The 22114-nt window shown below is 41.0% G+C and overlaps 1 protein-coding gene across 1 annotated transcript; it reads left to right on the top strand.

The window, feature by feature from the left end:
• The first annotated feature begins 8100 nt into the window (after positions 1-8100).
• Positions 8101-8916, top strand: LOC110761039 (uncharacterized). The gene has a single exon (XM_021963414.2). It carries the CDS (start codon positions 8101-8103, stop codon positions 8914-8916), a length of 816 nt encoding a protein of 271 aa, XP_021819106.1.
• The last annotated feature ends 13198 nt before the right edge of the window (positions 8917-22114 follow it).

The following is a 22114-nucleotide window of genomic DNA, read 5'->3' as shown; positions in this document are numbered from 1 at the left end:
GTGTCGATTCACCTCCACAATCCTTGACCTCTCCCTTTTCAAGCTTTTTATAGCACTCTGACAGTCTTCAACCAAACTTCGCTCCGCCGCCAACTGAGCTTTAAGCACCTCTACCTCATGGGACTTCGCAAGTAGGCGATGACCCAAACTTGCGACACATGCTGTACTCTGCACGCTCAGTGCCAGGGCATCACTCGTGACCCGGTTGTCATCCCTTGTCCCGAACACACGTATATCTTTGGGAGTCACTAAATTTCTGCAAACTCCAATGGCAACATCGTTGTCCAGGAGTATTGAGTCATTGACAGTCACAGGCCCCCGTGCGGAGGCAAAGTAGGGCATCCATACTGGTGCTACTGCTTGGCCTCGTGTCTGAGTCGGTGGAGCTAGGTTGAGATCTAACGAAAATGGGTAGGAAGAGGCCATTTAATTTCTCACTTTTTTCTTCTTTTCTCTTTTGTGTTTCTGAGTTTGTGGTTTTGTTTTTATCCCCTTCTTTTTCCTTCTTATAGATATAGTCTTTGACAAACCCTAGCCATTGCAGCGTCTAAGCATTTCTGAATCTCCAGCATTCATCGAGTCCCACAACCTTCTCGTTTTCCAACCGTACCCAACACATTTATCTCGACGTGACCTTTCTGAACGGACGCGTTCAGTAAAGTCATCACGACTTTGTATGGCCCCGTAATTTCTGCTTGTGGAGTCTGCGGCGCCTCTATGCGTCGACACGTGGCTCCTGCTTTCTGCCCGTGACTATCCATGAGACGACATTAGGGACCACGTGCTTTCTTTTCAGAAATCCCACTTTGCGCTCATAATTCACGTTTTATCTTCTTTTTAAAATAATAATAATAATAATAATAAAATGTGTGGGCTTCAGAATTCATTTTGGGTCGGTTTTTCACCTTGTTTGGGTTTCAAGGTGGGTTAATTTCATTGTGGGCTTTGGGCTTCAAATTTTTTTGGGTTTCAGAATTGTGTGATTAGGGTTTACTGTTTCATTTTTTGTTTGTTTGTTTGTTTGTTTTGAAATTTTTATTTTTGTAATTATTTTATTTGTGTATTTTAATTCTTGTGTGTTTTGTGATTTATATTTACTTTAGTACCTTTCATTTCTTGCTATGACATTGCTTGTTCCTAATTTTTAAACATTGAGGACAATGTTCATTTCTAGGTTTGGGGGTATTGGAGTTTAGCATGTAAATTTGATTTTTTTCCTTAATTTAATTTAATTTTTTTACTTGTTTTTATTTTTATTTTATTTTGTTTGAGTCTTTCTTTTATTTTTATTTTGATTTTATTCACTTTCCGAACACATTTGATGAGATTGTGATAAATGTTTGCATGACTTAAATGAAAATTGGATTTCATTTTATTTTAGTGTTTTTTTTCTTTATTAAAAAAAAAAAAAAATTTAAAAAAAAATTAATTTTAATTTGGCATTGTTCTAACATGATATGCTTGAAACCTTCTTTAAACTTGCCATTTGTTTCATAATTTTCCAATTAAAGGATTTGCATGATCTAAAGAATTGTATGAAGCATAAATTAGACTTATATAACCATAAATGTGAGCTTTTGAGCCTTGTGCTTCATTTCATGAGTGTTATACACATACTCTTATTTTCTTGTCATCAAAGTTGTTGTTTGATCTCATTATTCATTGATTTGGTTGAATACTTAAAAGTCATTCATTCTTTTGCAATTTGATTTCATGACATTTAAAGAAATGATATTAAGGCATTCTTTGGATCGTTTGTACCTTTCAAGCTAACCTTATGCATGCTTAAGCATGATTTTCCATTGTTAACCATTTTGAGCCTACATGTAAACCTTTTCTTTCATTTACCAATTATATTTCCTCGCCTTAGCCTGAAAAACAAATATTTACCTTTCTAAGGAATTCATGAGCTCTAATTCGGATATGTTTTTCATACTAAGTTTGGGAATGGGTGTTACATTTCGAAAAAGAAAAAAAAAATTCACACAATTGGTGAAAGAAAAGAGAAAAGTTGTAATTAAGTGGTGGTTGAATGAAATTTCATTTTTGGGTTTCATTTTTGGGCCTTCAAAATAATTTGGTGTTTGGAAAGGAGTTTGAATCAATGTAAATGAAGGTATAAGGAGTTTTGATCATGTAAAAGAAAAAAAAATCTAATCGTGATGATTCGAAGTCTTGTAAACAATTATTTTATGTTCTTACATTTTGAGTTCCTTGGACTTTGTATTATCCATACCCTTCATTTCTTACTCACCTTACACCCTTGGCCCCATTACAACCTATGCTAAAGACCTAAATTGATCTTAAATGTCATGTGGTTGAATTGCATTCATTTTTCTACTTTTAAGTGTTTGTCCTCCTTCTTGAGATCATATTAATGCAAGTTCTTCATCTTCCTATTTTTGAGTTAAGTACCTTATGATTTAACTCTAATCCCATGTCTATAACTGAGTGTTGCATTGTAGCCCTCTTCTGAGTGATTCATTTGTGAGAGGACAACTTTGGTGAGATTTGAAGTTGCATTTGTGCTTGGTATGATTTTTGAAATTGTGTGGAAACTAAGATTGGGGAATTTGTTGCATTTGGCTATCACACTACTACACTTTGAGCATATTATGTTTTGAACTTTGCCGCTTTGTGAATAATGTCTAAAATTGAGCTTTTATTGTCAAAACGTTTAAGTCATGTGCATGAGTCATTTCTCTTCACAAAATGTTCGGAAAGATTGTTTTGAGTTTTTATTTTGATTTTGTTTTTTTTGTGTTTTGTGTTTTGTTTTTATTTTTATGTTTGTTTTTGGTTTTGGTTTTGCTTAAGAACTAACAAATCTAATAAGTTTTCTAACCATTTTGTTTTGTAGAGTTAGAAAAACGTTTGTGGGTATCGTAACTGTTAAACCCTCAGGAGACACAACTCCTCCTACTAGGGATGCCTAGAGGTTTAAAGGCTTGTTGCATATGCTCAATGCAATCGAGTTACCTACGAAAGTGGTCTAGTTAACTTCTTGTTTGTTTTTATCTTTGTTTTCCTTTTGTTTTGCTCGAGGACTAGCAAAATCTAGGTTTGGGGGTATTTGATCGGTGCATATTTACATATCATTTTGTACCCTTCTAGCTTATGATTTGGTTATGTTTTTGAGTTAAACTTGTGCTTTTAATCCTTTTTGTGTTTATCTTTCAGTTCATTGAGCTTTAGGTAATAATGAGGGCTTTGGATAGTAAATGATGCAATCCATGCATGTTAGGGCCTAATTTGGATGAATGGATGAAGAGCTTAAAGACAAACTCAATTTTGGCTACAGTCCCCTGCCAGCTCAGTTTCGTAGGTCATATTGCAAGCTTTGTTTCAGCAACCTACATAGCTCGGATGAGGCCACATTCTTCATGAAAGTTGTTCCAATGGGTGTGTAATATAACATATCCAAAATTCAGCCCCATTGGATAAATATGGAGTCTGTTACCTAGCAAACACAGAGCCATGCTCAGGATGGATTTTATCAGCGCGCAAAATGAGTTAGCAATTTGTTTTGGCCTTAACTTCCTCCTCCGACCTTGGATTGGCCCAAATGATATATGGCTGGAAAGAAGACATTCTGAACTTCAAGTTTGAGTGCTTAAAGTCTTAATTTGCTTAAGGGAAGCCCAATTCGTAAGCCCTTGAAGTTGCTGGTCATGCTGACCTCAGGATGAGCTATTATTTCTTGTTGGAAGCTTGGTCATGGTGACATGAAGATGAGCTAGGGCTGCTGGTGGGATTTATTAGTGAAGTGCATCAACCATTTCAGATTTTATAATGGAAGTGTTGTATGCATTAGTGAAGTGCATCAACCATTTCAGATTTTATAAAACAAGTGTTGTATGCATTAGCCATACTTAATTCAGATTTTCAGCTTCCTTAGGCCTATATATAGTGAGGTTTCCCAAGCTTGTAAAAACACCCCAAGGGGGGGAGCTCTCAAACACTTCTCTAGAGCTCCCTTCCCTTCTCTCCCTCAAATTCTCTTAGTTTCATTTTCTAGTTTTCAATTGTAGTAATGAAATATTTGTGCTGAAATTCTCCTTTCCAAGTTCTACTTAATTTTCATTGTTATGTAAATTCTTTTCTTTAGTTTCAAGTTTGATTAGTTTCCAAGTTTCAATTATGATTTTTGTTCTTATTCATTATGCTTATAAGTTAATATGCTAGTTTGAATGATTGATCACCATTTAGGCTTGCATGTTAGCTATCTTGGTTTGAATTAAGAGTATACACCATGCTCTAATTCGAATTGAACTATGAATAGGAAGAGTATGTATGGACATTCGACAACAGGGATTAGATACATACTTGGTTGTTTAAAATGTTCTTCTATGCTTAATGGGTTCCTAATGCTTAATTTTAGGTTAGACAACAAATGATCAAATTAGGGAATTAGGAACACAAGGTTATGACCACACACCATGGCTTAATCATACTTTAGCTAGAATCAATCCATTAATCTAATTGAACTTGGGAACTTATCTGCTTGAGTTAGTTATTTCTTTCTTCCTTGTTTTATTTATTTCCTTTCTTTTTCATTTCTGTTTTGTGTAGGAAAAATGAATTGGATCATTCAATCACCAATCCTCGTGGGATCGACCTCGCACTTACATATGCTATACTACCAAACGGCTCGTGCACTTGCGAGTATCACAAGTTGAGGATGCAGCTGAATCCATTTTGGTGCAGCTGTATCTACGCAACAGTTTTCAGTTGCTTAATTTGCTTCCTTCTGTGACCTAGCTTGGTTTGATTATGATGAAGTGAAATCCAGCACATGTTAAGAATGACCTGGGCCTTCAGCCCTCGCTGTTCAGTCCTAATTAATTACATAATTATAATTGATAAATGGGTATGACCCATAAGTACAAGTAGTGGAAATTACATAATGGGCGCTAATAATATTGTGGTCCTTTACTTCATTTTGGGCCCAAAATGAAGTTATTGGCCGGACCAAGAAAAACAGAAAAAAGATATTATTTTGTATTAGGGAGACGTTTCAATCAATCAATCACATTGGGTAATTGAAAGACTTATATGATGCCATTAGATCAATGATGATGCTCAAGGAAATCCAACTTAATCTTATTGAAAACCAAAACAAATAAAATTTAATATTAATTTGAAATGAATTTAAAAGCTTGACACAATTGTAGGGGTCTTTTTTCTTCCAACAGCCAGACGAATGGGCTTAGGCCGTTGTAAAGGATGAGCGGAGAAGGTTGCCCCTGTTTCTGAGTTCAAAGACTGGAGTTTTGAAAGGAGTAGTGACAACCTTAGAAAACACCTTGGATTCTTTCACCAATCAACCAAATAAACGTGACAGATTAGCAATGGAATGGCTTGGCTTGAGGAGCTTGTGGCATGGGAGCTAAGCCTTCACAAGTTTAGCAATTTGGGAGAGAGACAAAAGCTTGAATTTCTTATGGAAACAAATATTCAGGGCAAGGGGGAGAGAGATCTGAAGAGATTTTTTGACTAAGGAAGAGAGGTAGAGATGGGAATAGAGAATGGGGTGTCTTGAGTAAATTCTCAGCCGCTTGACAAAGCTTGGTCGCGCTCTGGATGTTTTACTAGAAGAGAAAATAGGAAGAGATGGAGGAATGGGGCTCGAAATTGCAAAGGTTTCAAGGATGAGAGATGAAGCTTGCTCTCTGAATGTGGTTGTTTTGCTGGGTAGAGAAAGCTCCCTTTTATAGGCTCTTAGAACCCTAATTCTATCGATTCTCCATTCCCACTTTTCCTTTGCTTCTTCCATTTCAACCCCATTTGGTTAAACTTCCCTAGCCTGTGCACCTAGGCATGAAGCCCTTTTGGGGTTCCAATATCTTCAAGCAGCTGGATTTCTTTATGTGGATGAGGCGCCACCCTCTTTTTACTTTGGTTTTCCTATTAAAGCTTGTAGAAGAAAGAAACAGGGGTAAAGGCATTAGTCTAATGGGTATTCCTATGAATCTCCGTTGGTTTTTGCAGTGGCTTGCTATTTGACTTGGTTCTGAGGCTTTTGACAATGCTAGATATTTTATAAGGTACTGGGCTGGGCTTTTTCTAAGATATTGGGTCATTGACATTTTATTTCCAGCAGCCAGCTAAGGCTTCATAGTTTCGTCAAGTTGTTGGAAGTAGCTTGTTTGCTTAATTTTTTGACAAGGCACTGGGTGTTTTAGCTGGTGCGGGATTTTCCTAAGTATTTCAGGCTATTGGACATTCTCCTAAGGCATTGGGTCATTTTTCTCTCTCTTTTGCTTACCCATATGTTTGGGCTCAAGGAATGGGCTTGAATTTTGGTGCTCCCAAATAGCCCAAAACTTCCACTTCTTGGCTCATCAATGGGCCTCGTGAATGCTCGTAACCATTCATACCACAACCCGCTCAGCAAGCCTCAGGCATTTGCGTGGCTTGGGCCCACTTAAGCTTGTAACGTGGCTATGTGTAATAATAATGATTTTCGCTTGGCATTGCATGTTGGTTGGCGTGCTTGAATTTTGTCCCCTTTAAAAGGGATATGATGCTTGACAGGATAATTAGCATAGGCTCTAGCATGGCGGATTACGTATTTATTTGGCATGGCATGTGGATCGTGACTCGTGCGAGCGTGGATGATGAACTTTCGCGTGCCCAAATCAGGTTTCTTCTTAATAAGGTATCGTACTGGGCTAGGGATATTTTTGGGCCCAACCTTGGATTTTTTTGGACCTCAACAACAATAAATTGAAATATATGAATTAATATTCTCTTCTTCTTTTACTTTTTTTTCTTTGATTTATTTGTTTGTAGGGTCCAAATTAAAAAAATCGTCCGCAACTGTCTTAAACCTACATAAAACCGATATATTTTGCTTACGAGAAAGGGTTTTTTCAGTAAAAAAATATGAAGCTATGTCTGTGTGAAAGGAACAATTGAAACTACGTACCATTCTCCTAAACTTATCATACGTATGTAATTCAAGTATGTAAACATCTCAACAACTTTGTTGTTCAATCCTAATTAATGAATGACATAATTATAATCGATATCCTATGGCCCGTAAGTACAATTAGTAGAAATTACATAATCAAGTTCACATTAAGCACTGAAACAACAAAGAAGAAAAGACTAGGCTTATCTTTGTTTTATTTGAAGACGTGAATCACGCTTTAGTTTGTTTTATTTGAATAATATTATTACTTGGAGTTGGACCTTTCAAAACTGCCACCTGGCTTGACCTTTTTTGCTGGGTTCAATTTTCACTGTTTCGCTTTTGCGGGCCAACCCAACTATGGATACGTACAGCAAGAACAAGAAGCGAAAGCTGCATGCATGGTTTTGGGTTTGGGACCTTTGGGTTTGCTTGATTATAAATAGCACAGCAGGTTGGAGCTAGGGAAAACAATAAGCAACGAGAGAGAAAGAAATAGACAAGTGTGTTTATAAAAAAAAAAATCAATCATATTGAAGAGAGAGCGAGTGATCATCAGAAATGGCATTACCACCTCCATATGTACTGCCAGAGTTTTTTTCGCTGAGATCAAAGAAGAAAAGATACTTGCGCTACATACACCAAGACTTGGACGGGGTACATGGGCTTCTCCAATTCTCCGGAGTGGAGGTGGTCAGCCCACACACAAAGTTCCATGCGGTGAAGGCCCAAGGCGAAAGCAACAGCGGTCTGGTGAACATACAATCCTGTTGCAACAACAAATACTTGAGGAGTGGATTGTGGCCGGGGCTGACGAGCTACAGGAAGATCAAACCGTTTGGACATGTACGCTCTTCAAGCCCGTCATCATCGAGCACTTCATATGCGGCGCCCAAATCAAATTGCTCCACGTGGCCTCCGGTTACTTTTTAAAGATATCCCGTATAAACGAATGCCTCATTTTAAGTCCCGATGACAAATATAATGTCTTCACAGTCATCGACTGGAGCAAGTTCGCGATTTTGCCCAAGCATCTTGCCTTCGAAGGCGACGATGGGAGTTACATCAGCGTCAATAGAGATCCTACAGACCCATGTCTGCATTTCTCAAGCGAAGATCCTACTGATGAAACGTGAAACGTGAAACGGTGGAAAACGAGGTGTTCCCCGCCCCCCCGGGCAGTGATGGAAGCGTTTGCATATATTCCACCTTCAAGCAAAGGTTCTGGACGAAAACGGAGCATCCCGTTCACGTCTAACTCTACCGACAGCTGGATTTGGGCTAACACAATCGACGACTTAGTCAACACAGCGTCGTTTTGGCCAGAAAAGGTAGATGACGTTGTTGTAACTCTCCGCAACCTGGGCAGCGGGAATATCTGCAAGAGGCTGGACGACTATCTGAATGCCGGACCTTGCGAAGTTCCTCCTCAATGGACGCACCTGGAAGTCGAAGAGCATGTTAAGTCCCGGACCATCTCTATTCTCAACTTCCACGCCCTCACCGATGCCAAGATCTACAACCGCATCATCGACATGGAAGTGGCCATCGGATACGCCGAAAACCGCAACCAACAACCGGCCTCTAAAACTATCTGGCTCGCCTATGAAGACACCAAGGCTAGTACTTGGAATACCAGTACCGAAGACCTCGATTTCACAGCCATCATCCCAACCCTCACCTCCGACACTCCATTCATTCTAGACGAAGAACGCATTGATATTTCGGGTAACTTTAACGGAACCTACCAGTGGGGTCCACCTCACATATCATCAACCCCAATTAGGCTTGGGGTCCGGGTTGTTGTGCCGGCATTAAGTTGCGTGACGGTGAGGCTGCTAGCTACACATGCTTCATGCGACATTCCCTTCAACTACTCTAAGAACGACACTCCTTTGCGGACAACCTACAACGAGGAAGTTGGCCTTTACACTGGTGTCAGTCTCTACAACTTCCACCAAGTGAGAGAAGAAGCACCGCTTCCACCGGCTGCCGGATGATCATCCTGTGAAATTAATTTGATGTTTGTGGGTAGCGTCGCTGGAAATCCTCACGAGACTTCACTCGTCCCATTAGGGTCACCTATGGGTTTAAAAAGCTTGTTGCATATGCTAAATGCAATCGCTTTCCCTGCGAAAGTGGCATTTTCATCCGTTTTCTTCTGGTTGTGATTTGTCTTCAATAATATTGCATGCAGCTACTGCTCATGCATTCATGCATATGTAAGTTAAACTAGCTAGCTACTAAGACTATCTGTGCAAATAAAAGTTGTGCTTTCTTTCGTTTTACTATCCTGATCCAGATTACCTGATGCATTCATGCATTTCCATGATTCAAGATAAACAATAATAGTTCAATCCATGCATTCCAAGGTATGCAAATTAGAAAATCGAAAGGGGAATTAAAGATTCTAACAATATTCTCAACACATATATCAACATCTCAGAACTTTCGTTCCAACTCCTATAAATATTTATCATTTAATCAAGGATAATGTACTACCAATAATACACATTAATCAGAGAAATGCTCAGCTAGTTTCTTGATGATATTGATTAGAGAACCCTGACAACTGCGAAGCTCTAGCAACGCAGTTTGATTAGTTTCATGTTTCCACCTATGCGGGCTTCATAATGGAGTTCTTCTCCATCTGCAATCAGGAAGTACACTAATTAGAAAGGTTAATGTGGGAGCAAATTTCCTCCCACGAGAATATTCGGTTGAAAGATTCCCCTTTCTTCTTCACCGCCTCTTTCTCCCTGCAAAATAAATTGGATAAGAGGACCACACCCGGGGGGTGTTGGCCAAAGGCCCTCCGATGCCTAAGTTAGTTCAATTGATTTAGAGAAAAATCAATAGCTAAATAGGGTACGGAGATATATATGTGTGGTGAAAACCGGGCGGCCGGAGCCTTATGTAAAAGAGAGAGAGAGAGAGAGAGAGAGAGAGAGAGAGAGAGAGAGAGAGGAGGTGGCTAGGATTTGTGAAGGGAAGAGCTCTCTAGACTTTTAGTAGAAATTCTGACGCACCTCATCCTTGTGCGTGGCCAAGTATTTATAGGGGGCCTTGACGAGGTTGGTGAGGTTGGTGTGGTTGGTGAGGTAGGTGAGGTTGGTACATTTAGGGATTTGATTAATTAGGGAATTAATCAAATCCCTAATTGTGGTAGGTGAGATTAGTGGGGTTGGTGTATTTAGGGATTTGATTCATTAGGAATTTAATCAAATCCCTAATGGTGGTAGGTAGGTTAATTTCCAAACTGATTTTGTTCCTCATTTAATTGGGAAATGTGGTAGGAATGAAATGAATATTTAACTTAATTAGGTATTTCTCAATTTAATTGGATAACCCCCAATTAAATTGAGTAACTCCCAATTAGGTTTAGAAATTCCCAATTAGGTCAAATAATCCCCAAATGGAAGGAATTAGGGTTCTGATTTAATTTGGTTCCCACAAATGCCCCCTAGCTTCTGCATGGCGCGTGGTGGCATGTAGGAGATGTAGATCATCTGTTGGGCTGTCCAGCTGTAACTGGGCTTCCTTCTTGGATTTGGGCTCCCAATTGGAGTGGGATTTTGACTGTTCTTGGAGTTGGGTTCCCAGTAGGAATGGGCTTGCGATTCCTTCTTGACCTAGGATGCCCAACATGTATAAATACAGGGCTTCTCTTCACTCTTCTTCATATCGCAAACTTAACTTCTCTACTTTCTAGCTTGAGAGAGATCTTGGAGAATTTGTACTGCTTTTCGAAGAGAGGAGTCGCCGTGCATCCCAAGGTAAGTCGAGCATGTATATTTCTTTTTCTTCTTTTTTTGCTTCGAGGATCATCTAGGGGAAGCTCGACTAGTTGTCGTCGTGACAGGTGACGGCTAGTAGTGGGCGGCAGCCGTGGTGGAGCAGGTGCGCGCAGGCAGACCAACTACTGCCTATCGTCACAGGTCTGGGCTGGAGCATGCTTGGACTCTCGCGTTGCGGGCCTCGTCAGCTCGGCAAGTATCCGGAGAAAGTCGGTGGTCTACCCCCAGCCCAGGATGTTGAGAGATGGAAGCAGAATGGTCCAGGCTCTGATGATCTGCCAACTGGGCAGGATAAGTGTTCTGCCGGACTTCCCTAAAAAAGGAAGGCTGATGTCAAGTCTTTTAAGAAATGGAGTTGCAACTTCGCGGGCGAATTATGTGTCTCCGTTGAGGAAGAAGCCAAAGTCCCATTCTGCTGAGAAGACTCGAGTGGGGTCTGTTCCATCATCATCTGCCAGGGTCAAGCATCTTGTTTGTGTAGATAGCAAGAAGGTTGGTGAGAATCATGATCTGCTCCGTGAGATAGTTCGTGCCCGATCCCGTTCTGTCGAGCGTCAAAGAGATGCAGATATCCCTCTTCGAAGTTCGAGTCGTCTGCATCAGTCTAAGGATGGGGATCGAATGCAGAGACTCGCTCATGATCTAGTTGTTGAGGCACGGGCAGTCAAGCGTGGAGTTGATTCTGCATCATTGACTCCTTTGCAGGTGAGGCTGGCAGAGGTTTTAAGAAGATGAGAGAGTCATCTGCCCGAGCGAAGGGTTCTTCTGCAACGTCAGCTGTTGGTCTCAAGGTTGACAAGCCTAGTCCTGTAGGGGATACAGGCGTATCTGATCTGCTCAAGACGAACTTTCTGTCAAGCCCGTCCACTTTTGCTGAGCTGGTTGTCCACGTCCGTCAGGCCGGCGATCTTGGCACCTTCTTGAGTCTCTCCTTGGAAAAACAAAAGGAAGTGATACTTCATTTGCTTCAAAAAGGATTAGTTTTTGCTACCGAGACTATCCGGAACTCATTTGCTGTTGTCCCCTCTTTTGCTCAGCTCAGTGAGCTGGAGAAGAAGAATGTCAAACTAGCCAGCGAGCTTTTTGCCAAGCAGGCCAGTTATGAGAAAAAGACGTCTGATTTGAGGGCGATGATATCAGAGTTGAAAAGCTCCCTTGCCGAGAAGGATTCCGAGCTCAGCTCTTCTGATTTGGCTAGTCGAAAAGATGCCTTCTTCCGTCTTGAGCGCAAGAATGCTGACATCTCCCATAGCTATGACAAGCTCTTGGCTAGGTTCCATGCTCACCACAAGTCTGCTGAAAAATCCAAGTCTGAAGCTGCCATAGATGTGTACAAGTTGGGCTACCTGCACTGTGCGGATGGGACTGCTCCCTTTTATGCAATTGAAGATGCAGACATCGAGACACTCTGCCCTGACTTATTCCATGTGCAAGGAGGAACTGAAGAGCAGGCAGCTGGAGCGGATGGAGCTGAGGAGGACGTAGTAGATGAGATAATGGCAGACGTTGCGGAGAAGGCAGGCGAAGTTGCTGAAGGCATGACTGATCAGGTGGATGCAGAAGAGGTTGAAGATCAAGGGTCTCCTGCCAACGTCTCGGAGTAGATGAAGATTTCTTTATTTCTTCTCAGTTTTTGTAGTTTGCTTTCTTGTTTAGAATAATTGGTCTTATTCGACCATCTTCCTTTTGTTGAACTTGGCCGGTTGGTCTGCTTGATATGGAAATTTAGTTTATTTTTTCAACTTCAATTTGCATATTGACTTGTGGACTGCTTGAGTAACCAGCTTGTATTTTGATGGCGCATCTCCCTTTGGAGATTTCTGAGTGCTGGGGGTCACCCTTGAGGGACTTCGGGCGTGTTCTGCATATCCCGTAGGATGTTTTCCCTTAGGAAATTGGCCAGGGCCAGGGTCCCCCTTGAGAGACTCCGGGCGTGTTCTGCATATCCCGTAGGATGTTTTCCCTTTGGAAATTGGCGAGGGCCAGGGTCCCCCTTGAGGGACTCCGGATGTGTTCTCCGTATCCCGTAAGATGCTTTCCCTTAGGAAATTGGCGAGGGCCAAGGTCCCCCTTGAGGGACTCCGGGCGTGTTCTACGCATCCCGTAGGATGTCTTGGTCGTTGCCCTGCGTCTCCCGAAGGACGCTGCTTATGGATCACTGTGTGACTATCCTGCCTCCCTTAGGAAACGGATAAGAACCTGGATACTTCCCGCAGAAGGCATGGAGACCTCCTTTTAAGAAATTCCTGGCGCACCCTGCGTCTCCCTTAGGACGCTTTTTTGCGGGCCGCGTCTCCCGAAGGACGCTTCTGGTCGTCGCCCTGTGTCTCCCGAAGGACGCTGCTTATGGGCAACTTATGTGACTATCCTGCCTCCCTTAGGAAACGGATATGAACCTGGATACCTCCCTCAGGAAGCATGGTGACCTCATTTTGGGAAATTCCTGGCGCACCCTGCATCTCCCTTAGGACGATTCTTTGCGGGCTGCGTCTCCCGAAGGACGCTTCTGGTCGTCGCCCTGCGTCTCCCGAAGGACGCTGGTTCCCACAGTTAAAATACATGTTGGAATCATTTTTAATAGACAGTCCTTTTATTTAGTCTAAACAGAATTATCAGAATACAGTTCATCGATTGCCTATACTCAAAATTGTGACTTGATGAGCTTTAAGGAGCTTAAAAGAAATTTAAAGAATATATATATACATATTCCAGTCATAATTAAGGTTAAGAATAAGCTACAGTCGATTCACATAGATACTAAAGTTTCAGGACACATACAAGTACGTACAACTTGGTTGCAGAAAAACGGATCTTAATTCGTCTCTTAAATGGTTTTAAATTGATTTTTGTAGCCTTTCCAGAAGGCAGTAATCATATTACTTTTAGGTACGCAATTTGGCTGATATTTAAACAATAGTTTCAAGGAGACCATAAAGTTAGTCATCCCTGCCTAACAAACCAGATGAACATTTGGATTGTACCTGTCCTTTGACAGAACACTTGCTCCTGCTTCTGAAAGGAATTCTGTCATTGGATATAAGCCTTCTGAAGCCGCTACGTGAAGCGGTGTTCGCTGATCATGATTTTTCGCATTTGGGTTAATGTCATTGGCTAAAAGCCTTTTCAGAAAGTTCAAATTCCTCCTTGCTACTGTAATACAAAGAAAATCGCCAGCATCATCAATAGTAAGCGACGCCCCCACCTTAACAAGTAAAGAAGCGTTCCCAAATTTATCTAATATTACAGTAACATTCAAAGTTAATCAACAACAGTAGGTAGTAACTAGTAAGATTTCTTCAAAAAATACATGTTTTTTTTTTTTTTTTGGGCAGAGCTAGTTATCACATGACATCTCGAAGTCTGCTCCTTGATCAATAAGGAAATGAGTAATATCCTTGTACCGTTTTGATGCAGCAACATGCCGTAGGAAACAATTAAAGATGAAGTAAACCACACACACATGTTGACAAATCATTGTTTATTTCCTTGATTAATTAAGGGATTTGCTTTCTTATTTTATATAGTTGACAAATCATTGTATAATTAGGAGATACTATCCAAATTGATTATTGTATCCATTTCCTTATAAAGCACTTATGTAAATTCCTATATATACTTGCTTATGGAGAAGAATAAAACATAACCTAAAATATTCAAACCATATTCATATTTTAGCAACACACACATATCAGCAGTGGGTCGTCAAAGAGAAGTTATGTTATTCTAGCACCATTGTTCTAATTTATAGCTAGTTCATGTTGGCGTGAATCACTGAATCACAATAGGAATTATAAATAATTACCTTTATTATAATTGATTTGTAATTATAGGAATACCGGTTTGACCGGGATTGTATTTATTTCCATTTTCCTTATTGTAATTGCTTCCTAGATAGGCTTGTATTTGTATCACTATAAATACCTCCTTATGAGAAGAATAGAAATATACTTAATTATTTATAACCCTAAATTCTATTTGAGTGTTCATACCATCATAATCCATCTTGTTTCGATCTTCTCTGCTCCAATCAAACGTTTTACTCGATAATAATCTCCATCATAAGTAGCAAAATTTACTTTCATAATTAACTCCATTTCGTGCTTTCTGATATAGTATGATATCTGATTCCAAAATATTGATGATTTTATACAAAAAAAATTCTCCAAATGACAAAGTTGGCCTTTAAGATTAGATTTCATATACTTCATTGAGGTTAATTTTGTCATTTGCATAAGTTTTTTTTAAATAAAATCATCAACTTTTGGACAAACAATCAACGAAAAAGATTTTGTGAAAACAAACTGAAACCACATAGGGTGTTCGTGTAAGTTTTAAAAAATGAGGAGGGGGGGTGTTGTTTGTGAAAACACAAGAAACCTCATGGGGTGATGGTAACAACCCGGTCCTAATTTGATAATTAAATATTAAATTATTCGGGAAAAATATGATTTTACCCCGGGAGTATTTTAAATAGTCTAAGAGTTAACTTTTTATTCGGGGAAGATTAAATAATTAAAATAAGAGGAAATAAATTGAAATAAACAATAAAATAAAATGATTTGAATTAATTAAGGTTTTTGAAAATTAAAATATTATTTAATATTAAAAGGGGCAAAAATGTCATTTTAAGTTGGGAAAGGAATCTAGGAATTTCAGTTGTATCGTTACGTAGAGCATGTCGAGATGAGTCCGTAGACACGTAGTGGGCTCAAATCGGAGTTGTAACGAAAACGTTATAATCTACGGAAGCCTAGTGGCATAACCATAAATATTTCGAAGTTTAGTTTTTTTTTAAACCCATATTTTCTTCTCTTTTGGGGAGCACGACCAGCCAACTTGAGAGAGCGATTTCTCCCAACTCGGACCCCCGTTTTAGGCAAGATCGGACCCAAACGAACCACTTCACTTCTCTCTTAAAGCCCCAACACTTCTCCGCCTCGATCCGCCTCCGATATAGCCGGAAACAGCCACGAAACAGGCCAGCTCCGACTGTTTTTCTAAACAATTTCAGGAGCTCGTTCTCTCACTTCCGACCACCATTTCCGTCGATCCAGATATGCTTTCTCAACCTCTCGAGATGCTCTAGCTGCTGGTTGTGTTGGATAGGAGAAATTTCTGAGTTTTGGAGGGTAAATAAACGATTGGAAATCTGCCGAACACAAAGTCCATAGTAATGTGCTCGATACGTTGATCGTCGATTGGATATCGCATATTAGGTGTTATCCGAGTTCGATACGTTCAAACCGTTGGATCACTTCCAATTTAATATATGTTGATCTAGGCACTCCTAGGATCGTATAGGATTTCACGGATCGTGAATCAGAGCCCCGAATGTTCTGATTCAATAATATAAGTCCATTAAAATATTCCCAAGGTAAAATTATCTTTTACTTGAATAAATTAATAATTAAATATTAATTTAGGATCGGGTTAATACAATCTACCCCCCTTATAAAAATTTCGTCCTCAAAATTTCATACCTGTCACTCGAAGAGGTAAGGATACTGGGTCCGCATCTGCTCCTCGGGTTCCCAAGTGGCCTCCTCCACAAAACTTTTACAAGTGGAATTTCTCTAGACCGTAGTAGTTGCATCTTCCAGTCCAAAATCTGAACAGGTTGCTCCACATAACTCAAATCATCCATCAATTCTATTGATTGCAACTCCAGAACATGAGAAGGATCTGAAATATACTTTCGGAGCATGGAGACGTGAAACACGTCGTGTAACCGAGAAAGTTCCGAAGGCAAAGCAAGTCTATAGGCCACTGGGCCCACACACCCCAAAATCTCGTATGGCCTAATATAACTAGGGTTTAACTTTCCCCACTTCCCAAATCTCACCACACCTTTCCAAGGCGACAACTTTAAGAACACCCAGTCACCAACTTCGAACTGAAGATCCTTCCTTCTGTTGTCGGCACAACTCTTTTGTCGATCCTAGGCTGCCTTGAGTCTTTCTCTAATCAGTTTAACTTTCTCCTTTGTTGCTTCAACGTCTTCAGATACTTCCAATCTCTTCTCACCTATTTCATCCCAATAAATTGGAGTTCTACACTGCCTTCCATACAAGGCATCATAGGGCGACATCCCGATGCTTGAGTGATAACTATTATTATATGCAAACTCCTTGAGAGGCAGTTTATCATCCCAATCTCTCCGAAACTGTTGCGCACAAGCTCTTAACATATGTTCCAAGGTTTGAATCGTTATTTCTGACTGACCATTTGTCTGCGGATGAAACGCAGTACTGAACCGCAATTGGGTCCCAAAAGCTTCATGTAACTTTGTCCAAAAATGGGACGTAAATCGAGGATCTCTGTCTGACACAATTGACACTAGCACCCCATGTAGTCTTACAATTTCATCAATGAAAATTTTGGCCAGTTTATTCAGAGTATAAGTCGCTTTCACCGGCAGAAAATAAGGAGACTTGGTGAGTCGATCCACTATTACCCAAACTCCATCATGATTGTTCCGTGTCCGAGGAAGCTTGAACACAAAGTCCATAGTAATGTGCTCCCACTTCCACTCGGGAATCAGAAGCGGTTGCAGCAACCCAGATGGTTTCTACCATTCTGCCTTGACATGCTGACAAATCAAACACTTACTGACATATTCTGCTATTTCCTTCTTCATGAAAGGCAACCAATAATGTTATCTTAGAGTGCAGTACCATTTTGTGTTGCCAGGATGCATGGCGAAGGCCAGATGGTGGGCCTCTTCAAGAATTTCTCTCTTTAGTGCTTTATCCCAAGGCACATACAATCTTGTTCCTACCATCAAGGCTCCATCATTCATCACCGAACGATCTGTTCTTGTACCATTCTCGACTTCCAACCTTAACGTGCAAATTAACGGATCCTGCATTTGGGCTTCGATAATTCCTTCAACCAACACCGATCTTACGTGGAGAGTCGCAAGCAAAGCTCCCTGATTATCCAAACTTAACCCAACTCTCGACTTCCTCAACTCAACTAACGATGGAAGATACTTCCCTCGGAGATGAGCCAAGGATCCAGACGACTTCCTGCTAAGAGCATCAGCCACAACATTAGCTCTCCCAGAATGATGTTCAATGGTGCAATCATAGTCCTTTATCAATTCTAACCACCTCCTCTGTCTCAAGTTCAGTTCCTTCTGGGTGAACAAATACTTTAAACTTTTATGATCCGTAAAAATTTGACATGTTTCCCCATATAGATAATGTCGCCAAATCTTTAGGGCGAACACCACTGCAGCAAGCTCCAAATCATGAGTAGGGTAATTCAACTCATGCTTCTTGAGTTGCCTAGAAGCATAAGCAATTACCTTACCATGTTGCATCAACACACAACCTAACTCCTGTCGTGATGTATCACTGTAGATAACAAAGTTTCCACTATCATCAGGAAGTGTCAATACCGGAGTAGTTCTCAACCGGATTTTGAGTTCATTGAAGCTTTCTTCACACTCATCCATCCATTCAAACTTAACTCCTTTTCTTGTCAAGCGAGTGAGAGGTGTTGCTATGGTGGAGAAACCCTCTATAAAGCGATGATAATACCCGGCTAACACAAGAAAACTTCGTACCTCAGTGACATTAGTTGGTCATGCCCAGTTAACCATTGCTTCCACCTTTTGGGGGTCCACATAGATACCTTCTGCAGAAATCACGTGCCCCAAGAAACTCACTCTATCTAGCCAGAACATGCACTTGCTAAACTTTGCATACAATTTTCTTCTTCTTAAAGTTCTCAGCACAATTTCCAGATGCTTCATATGCGCCCTTTCACTTTTAGAGTACACAAGGATATCGTCTATGAACACAATCACAAAGTGGTCCATGTAACATCAGAACACTCTGTTCATGAGATCCATAAACGCTGCTGGCGCATTAGTCAGCCTAAAAGGCATCACCTGATTCGCAAAAATTCGTAATGGCCATACCTTGTCCGGAAAGCAGTCTTAGGTACGTCATCTTCCCTGATCTGCAACTGATGATAGCTTGACCTCAAATCAATCTTAAAAAACACTTTAGTACCCTTCAACTGATCGAACAAATCGTCAATGTGTGGCAACGGATATCAGTTCCACACTGTAACCTTGTTCAACTATCTATAATCAATGCACAACCTCATAGTGCCATCTGTCTTATTCACAAACAGAACTGGTGCACCCCAAGGAGAAAAACTGGGTTAGATGAAACCCTTATCCACCAACTCCTGCAATTGAGTTTTCAACTCTCTTAATTCAGCTAGTGCCATTCTATACGGCGCCTAAGAGATTGGATTTGTTCTTGAGATGAGTTCAATAGTGAACTCAATCTCCCGTTCATGAGGTAATCTGGGAAGATCTTCTAGGAACACATCCGGAAACTCCCATACCACCGGAATATCTTCCAAGCGCAATCCATTATCTCGCGTGTCAATCACATGAGCCAAGTATCCTGAGCATCTTTTTCTAAGTAACTGTCTCGCTGTCATGGCTGAAATGAGGCAAGATGGAAGAACTCTACGCTCCCCATAGAAAGTCACCTCAAGTCTTCCGAGACTACGAAATACAACCTCCTTTCGGAAACAATCAACCAAAGCATGATGCTTGGCTAACCAATTTATACCCATAATGACATCTAGATCCACAATATCCAAAGGGATTAAGTCCACCTCCAAGAATACATCCCCTACTAAAACCAAACTATCCCTATACACCGCACCAACCATAAAAACATCTCATGTGGGTACAGAAATAGCAAGCTCCTCACGTAGGGCCGTGAGTCTCACATCCACATTATGGGCAAAACTATGTGCAACAAAAGAATATGTAGCCCTGGGGTCGATTAAAACACATGCAGGAATTCCAAAGATTGGTAACATACTTATGATAACATTTGGCGACGCCTGCGCCTCCAGCTGAGTCATGTTATAAACCATGCCGGTTGCTCTGGAATGTCCACCACGTCCCCTATGCTAGCTGTACTAGTCTGGGGCCCACTGCTGGATGAGGCTCCCACAATCTGAGGTGTGCCCTGCATTGGACTCTGTGCACCACTCCCATGAGTTGGCCCAACAGTAATTTCTCTACCTTGCAGTAACATCGGCCACTCCCTCCAAAATGCCCCGACTATCCACAATGATAACACCCTAATGCACCCTACTAAAAGGCCCAGTATGATATCAGTTGCACAAGACAGAGTGGGGGCGACTCCTTCCACTATATACTATCTGCAACTGTCTCCCCGAGCCTCTAGTTGTACCATCACCAAAACAGGGTCTAGAACTACCACTATGCTTAGATCCACCCCTAGAACTGACTCCAGCTCGAAAACCTCCATAACTTCGACGGCTAGACGATCCAGAGTTGAAGCTACCCCTCTTGGATGACCCCTGACTGGGACCACCCAAATCAAACTGACGCCGGCGGGAATCACCTCGTCCCCGCACCATCAACTGGCTGCTCTCAATCAACGTAACAGACATCACAAGATCACCAAAATTTACTAGACGTTGACCCATCACGATATCACGAATGGATGCCTTTAAACCCTTAGTAAACAGTTGGCATTTCTTTCTTTCATCTGCCACTAGTGGTGTGCAATACTTGGACAACTCAATAAATTTCTTTTCATATTCTAATATCGTCATGCTGCCCTGCTCAAGTTGTAGGAACTACTCCATCTTCATGTTCTAATAGGCTAAAGGATAAAACGGTTCATGAAATGCAATCTGAAATACTTTCCATGTGATGGCCGACGGGTCCTGATACTGTCTTCTTATTGATTCCCACCAATACCTTGCATTTCTAGAAAGGAAGAGGGTAGCCAAAACCACTTTGCACTCCTGTGGAACGTCTATCACATCCATTAAACTCCACTGCCCCTATCCTTCTTGCCTGATCCGCATATGTCAAAGATGCATCTCTGATATGCCCGTTTTGAGACAAGGCCTGAGTCAACAACTCTAATGTGTGCTGAAAATGTGGGTCAACTGGGTGGGTGGGTATTATCGGTACTGCCCCTGTTGGATCTCCAACAAATGATTGCTCAACAGGTTCCAGTGCTCGACCCGGAATAGGATTGCTCTCCGGCTTAGGATGGACACCTTGTCCACGAAGTCGGGACGATTGTTGAGTGCGTGTCTAACAGGAATGCACACAAGGTGTGAAGTCTACAGGAATTTAAACCTAATGCTCTGATACCAAGTTGAAAGGACCCGACCCAAATTCCACTTTGGAATCTGCATCAAATCCTGTACGTGTTCGACACCTGGCAGGTGCCGGGCACACTTGACTAAATTGCCCTTCTAACTACGACTCAAAATTTCCTCCAAGGTTTGACTTCTGCCGAAAATTCGGTAGAGTCTCCCCTGTCAGTTGCTTGTTTTCACTTGTACAAAACGCAATTCAAATAACCACAAGTGTTCAGCATGCACAATGGTAGGACACACACAACCAACAACAAATCTTTATGGTATCAGGCCTTACAGAAATCCCAGGGCATTTTCAGAGCAATACTAATCAATTTAATTTACAGGAATAGTTTGATTACAGTATAAATAATACAAACAGGGAAAGGATGAATGGTGGTGATGATAGAGAGAAATCAAAGAAGCAAACAATAGCCAACGAAGTATAGCTTAGTGGAAAATGGCCTTTACTTGTAGACCAAAGATCTTAGGTTCGAATCCCCCATGGCATCAGAGTTGTGTGTGTGTGAGAAATCCCCCTCCCATGTAGTTTAGACTATCGCTTGTGCTAAAAAAATAGAAGCAAATAAGAAAAAAAAGCAGGAAAAAAATGATTTATTTACATTAACACCTATTGAGGATTATCGTATCTTTCCAAAACCCCGTCAGTTTTCAAAACGTTTACCAAATGCCCAACTGCTTTATCTCACAACTGATTTTTCCCACATTATTTTCGTTGGGGTTTTTTTTTTCTGTCGGAAGGCTCATCCGAGCTTGTTGATTCTTGGACCGCCATAGAGTGGTGAATCAAGCCTTCGTTGCCCTTTTTTCTGAGTCAGTGAGGATTATGCCCAAAGCATCTCGAGGGAGAAGCAAGTCCCAGAGAAGTACTTTGTTCTTCTTCCAGCGGCTGCGTGTTTTGTTCTAATGTTTCTGGCAGCTAGACGAAGAGTTGGAGATGGTGCATTGACGTTCCACAGGCTTGGCATGAGAGTTTACTTTGGTGAATCAAGATACTACTAGGCTTGGCATGAGAGGCTTGTGGCGTGGGAGCTAAGAGAAAATGAGCATAAAGAAAGGATTAAGGCATGAGATTTTGAGTGTTTACAGTAGCTAAATGAAGAGCTTGCGATGTCTGCATTTTCTTACCAAAAAGGTAATGACTGTGGTTTTAACTTAGCTTGAGAGGATGGGTGTTTTAGATTTGGGATGGAGCTTTTTGAGAGAGAGAGAGAGAGAG

The sequence above is a fragment of the Prunus avium genome, chromosome 5 (assembly GCF_965620075.1).
Source record: "Prunus avium chromosome 5, drPruAviu1.hap1.1, whole genome shotgun sequence".
NCBI lineage: Eukaryota > Viridiplantae > Streptophyta > Magnoliopsida > Rosales > Rosaceae > Prunus > Prunus avium.
The sequence above is the reverse complement of the archived record's forward strand: the minus strand, read 5'-3'. Positions and strand labels throughout refer to the sequence as shown.

Bases quoted from the DNA above. Each gene is read 5' to 3' on its own strand.
- LOC110761039 (XM_021963414.2), top strand. From the start codon at position 8,101: ATGGAAGCGTTTGCATATATTCCACCTTCAAGCAAAGGTTCTGGACGA.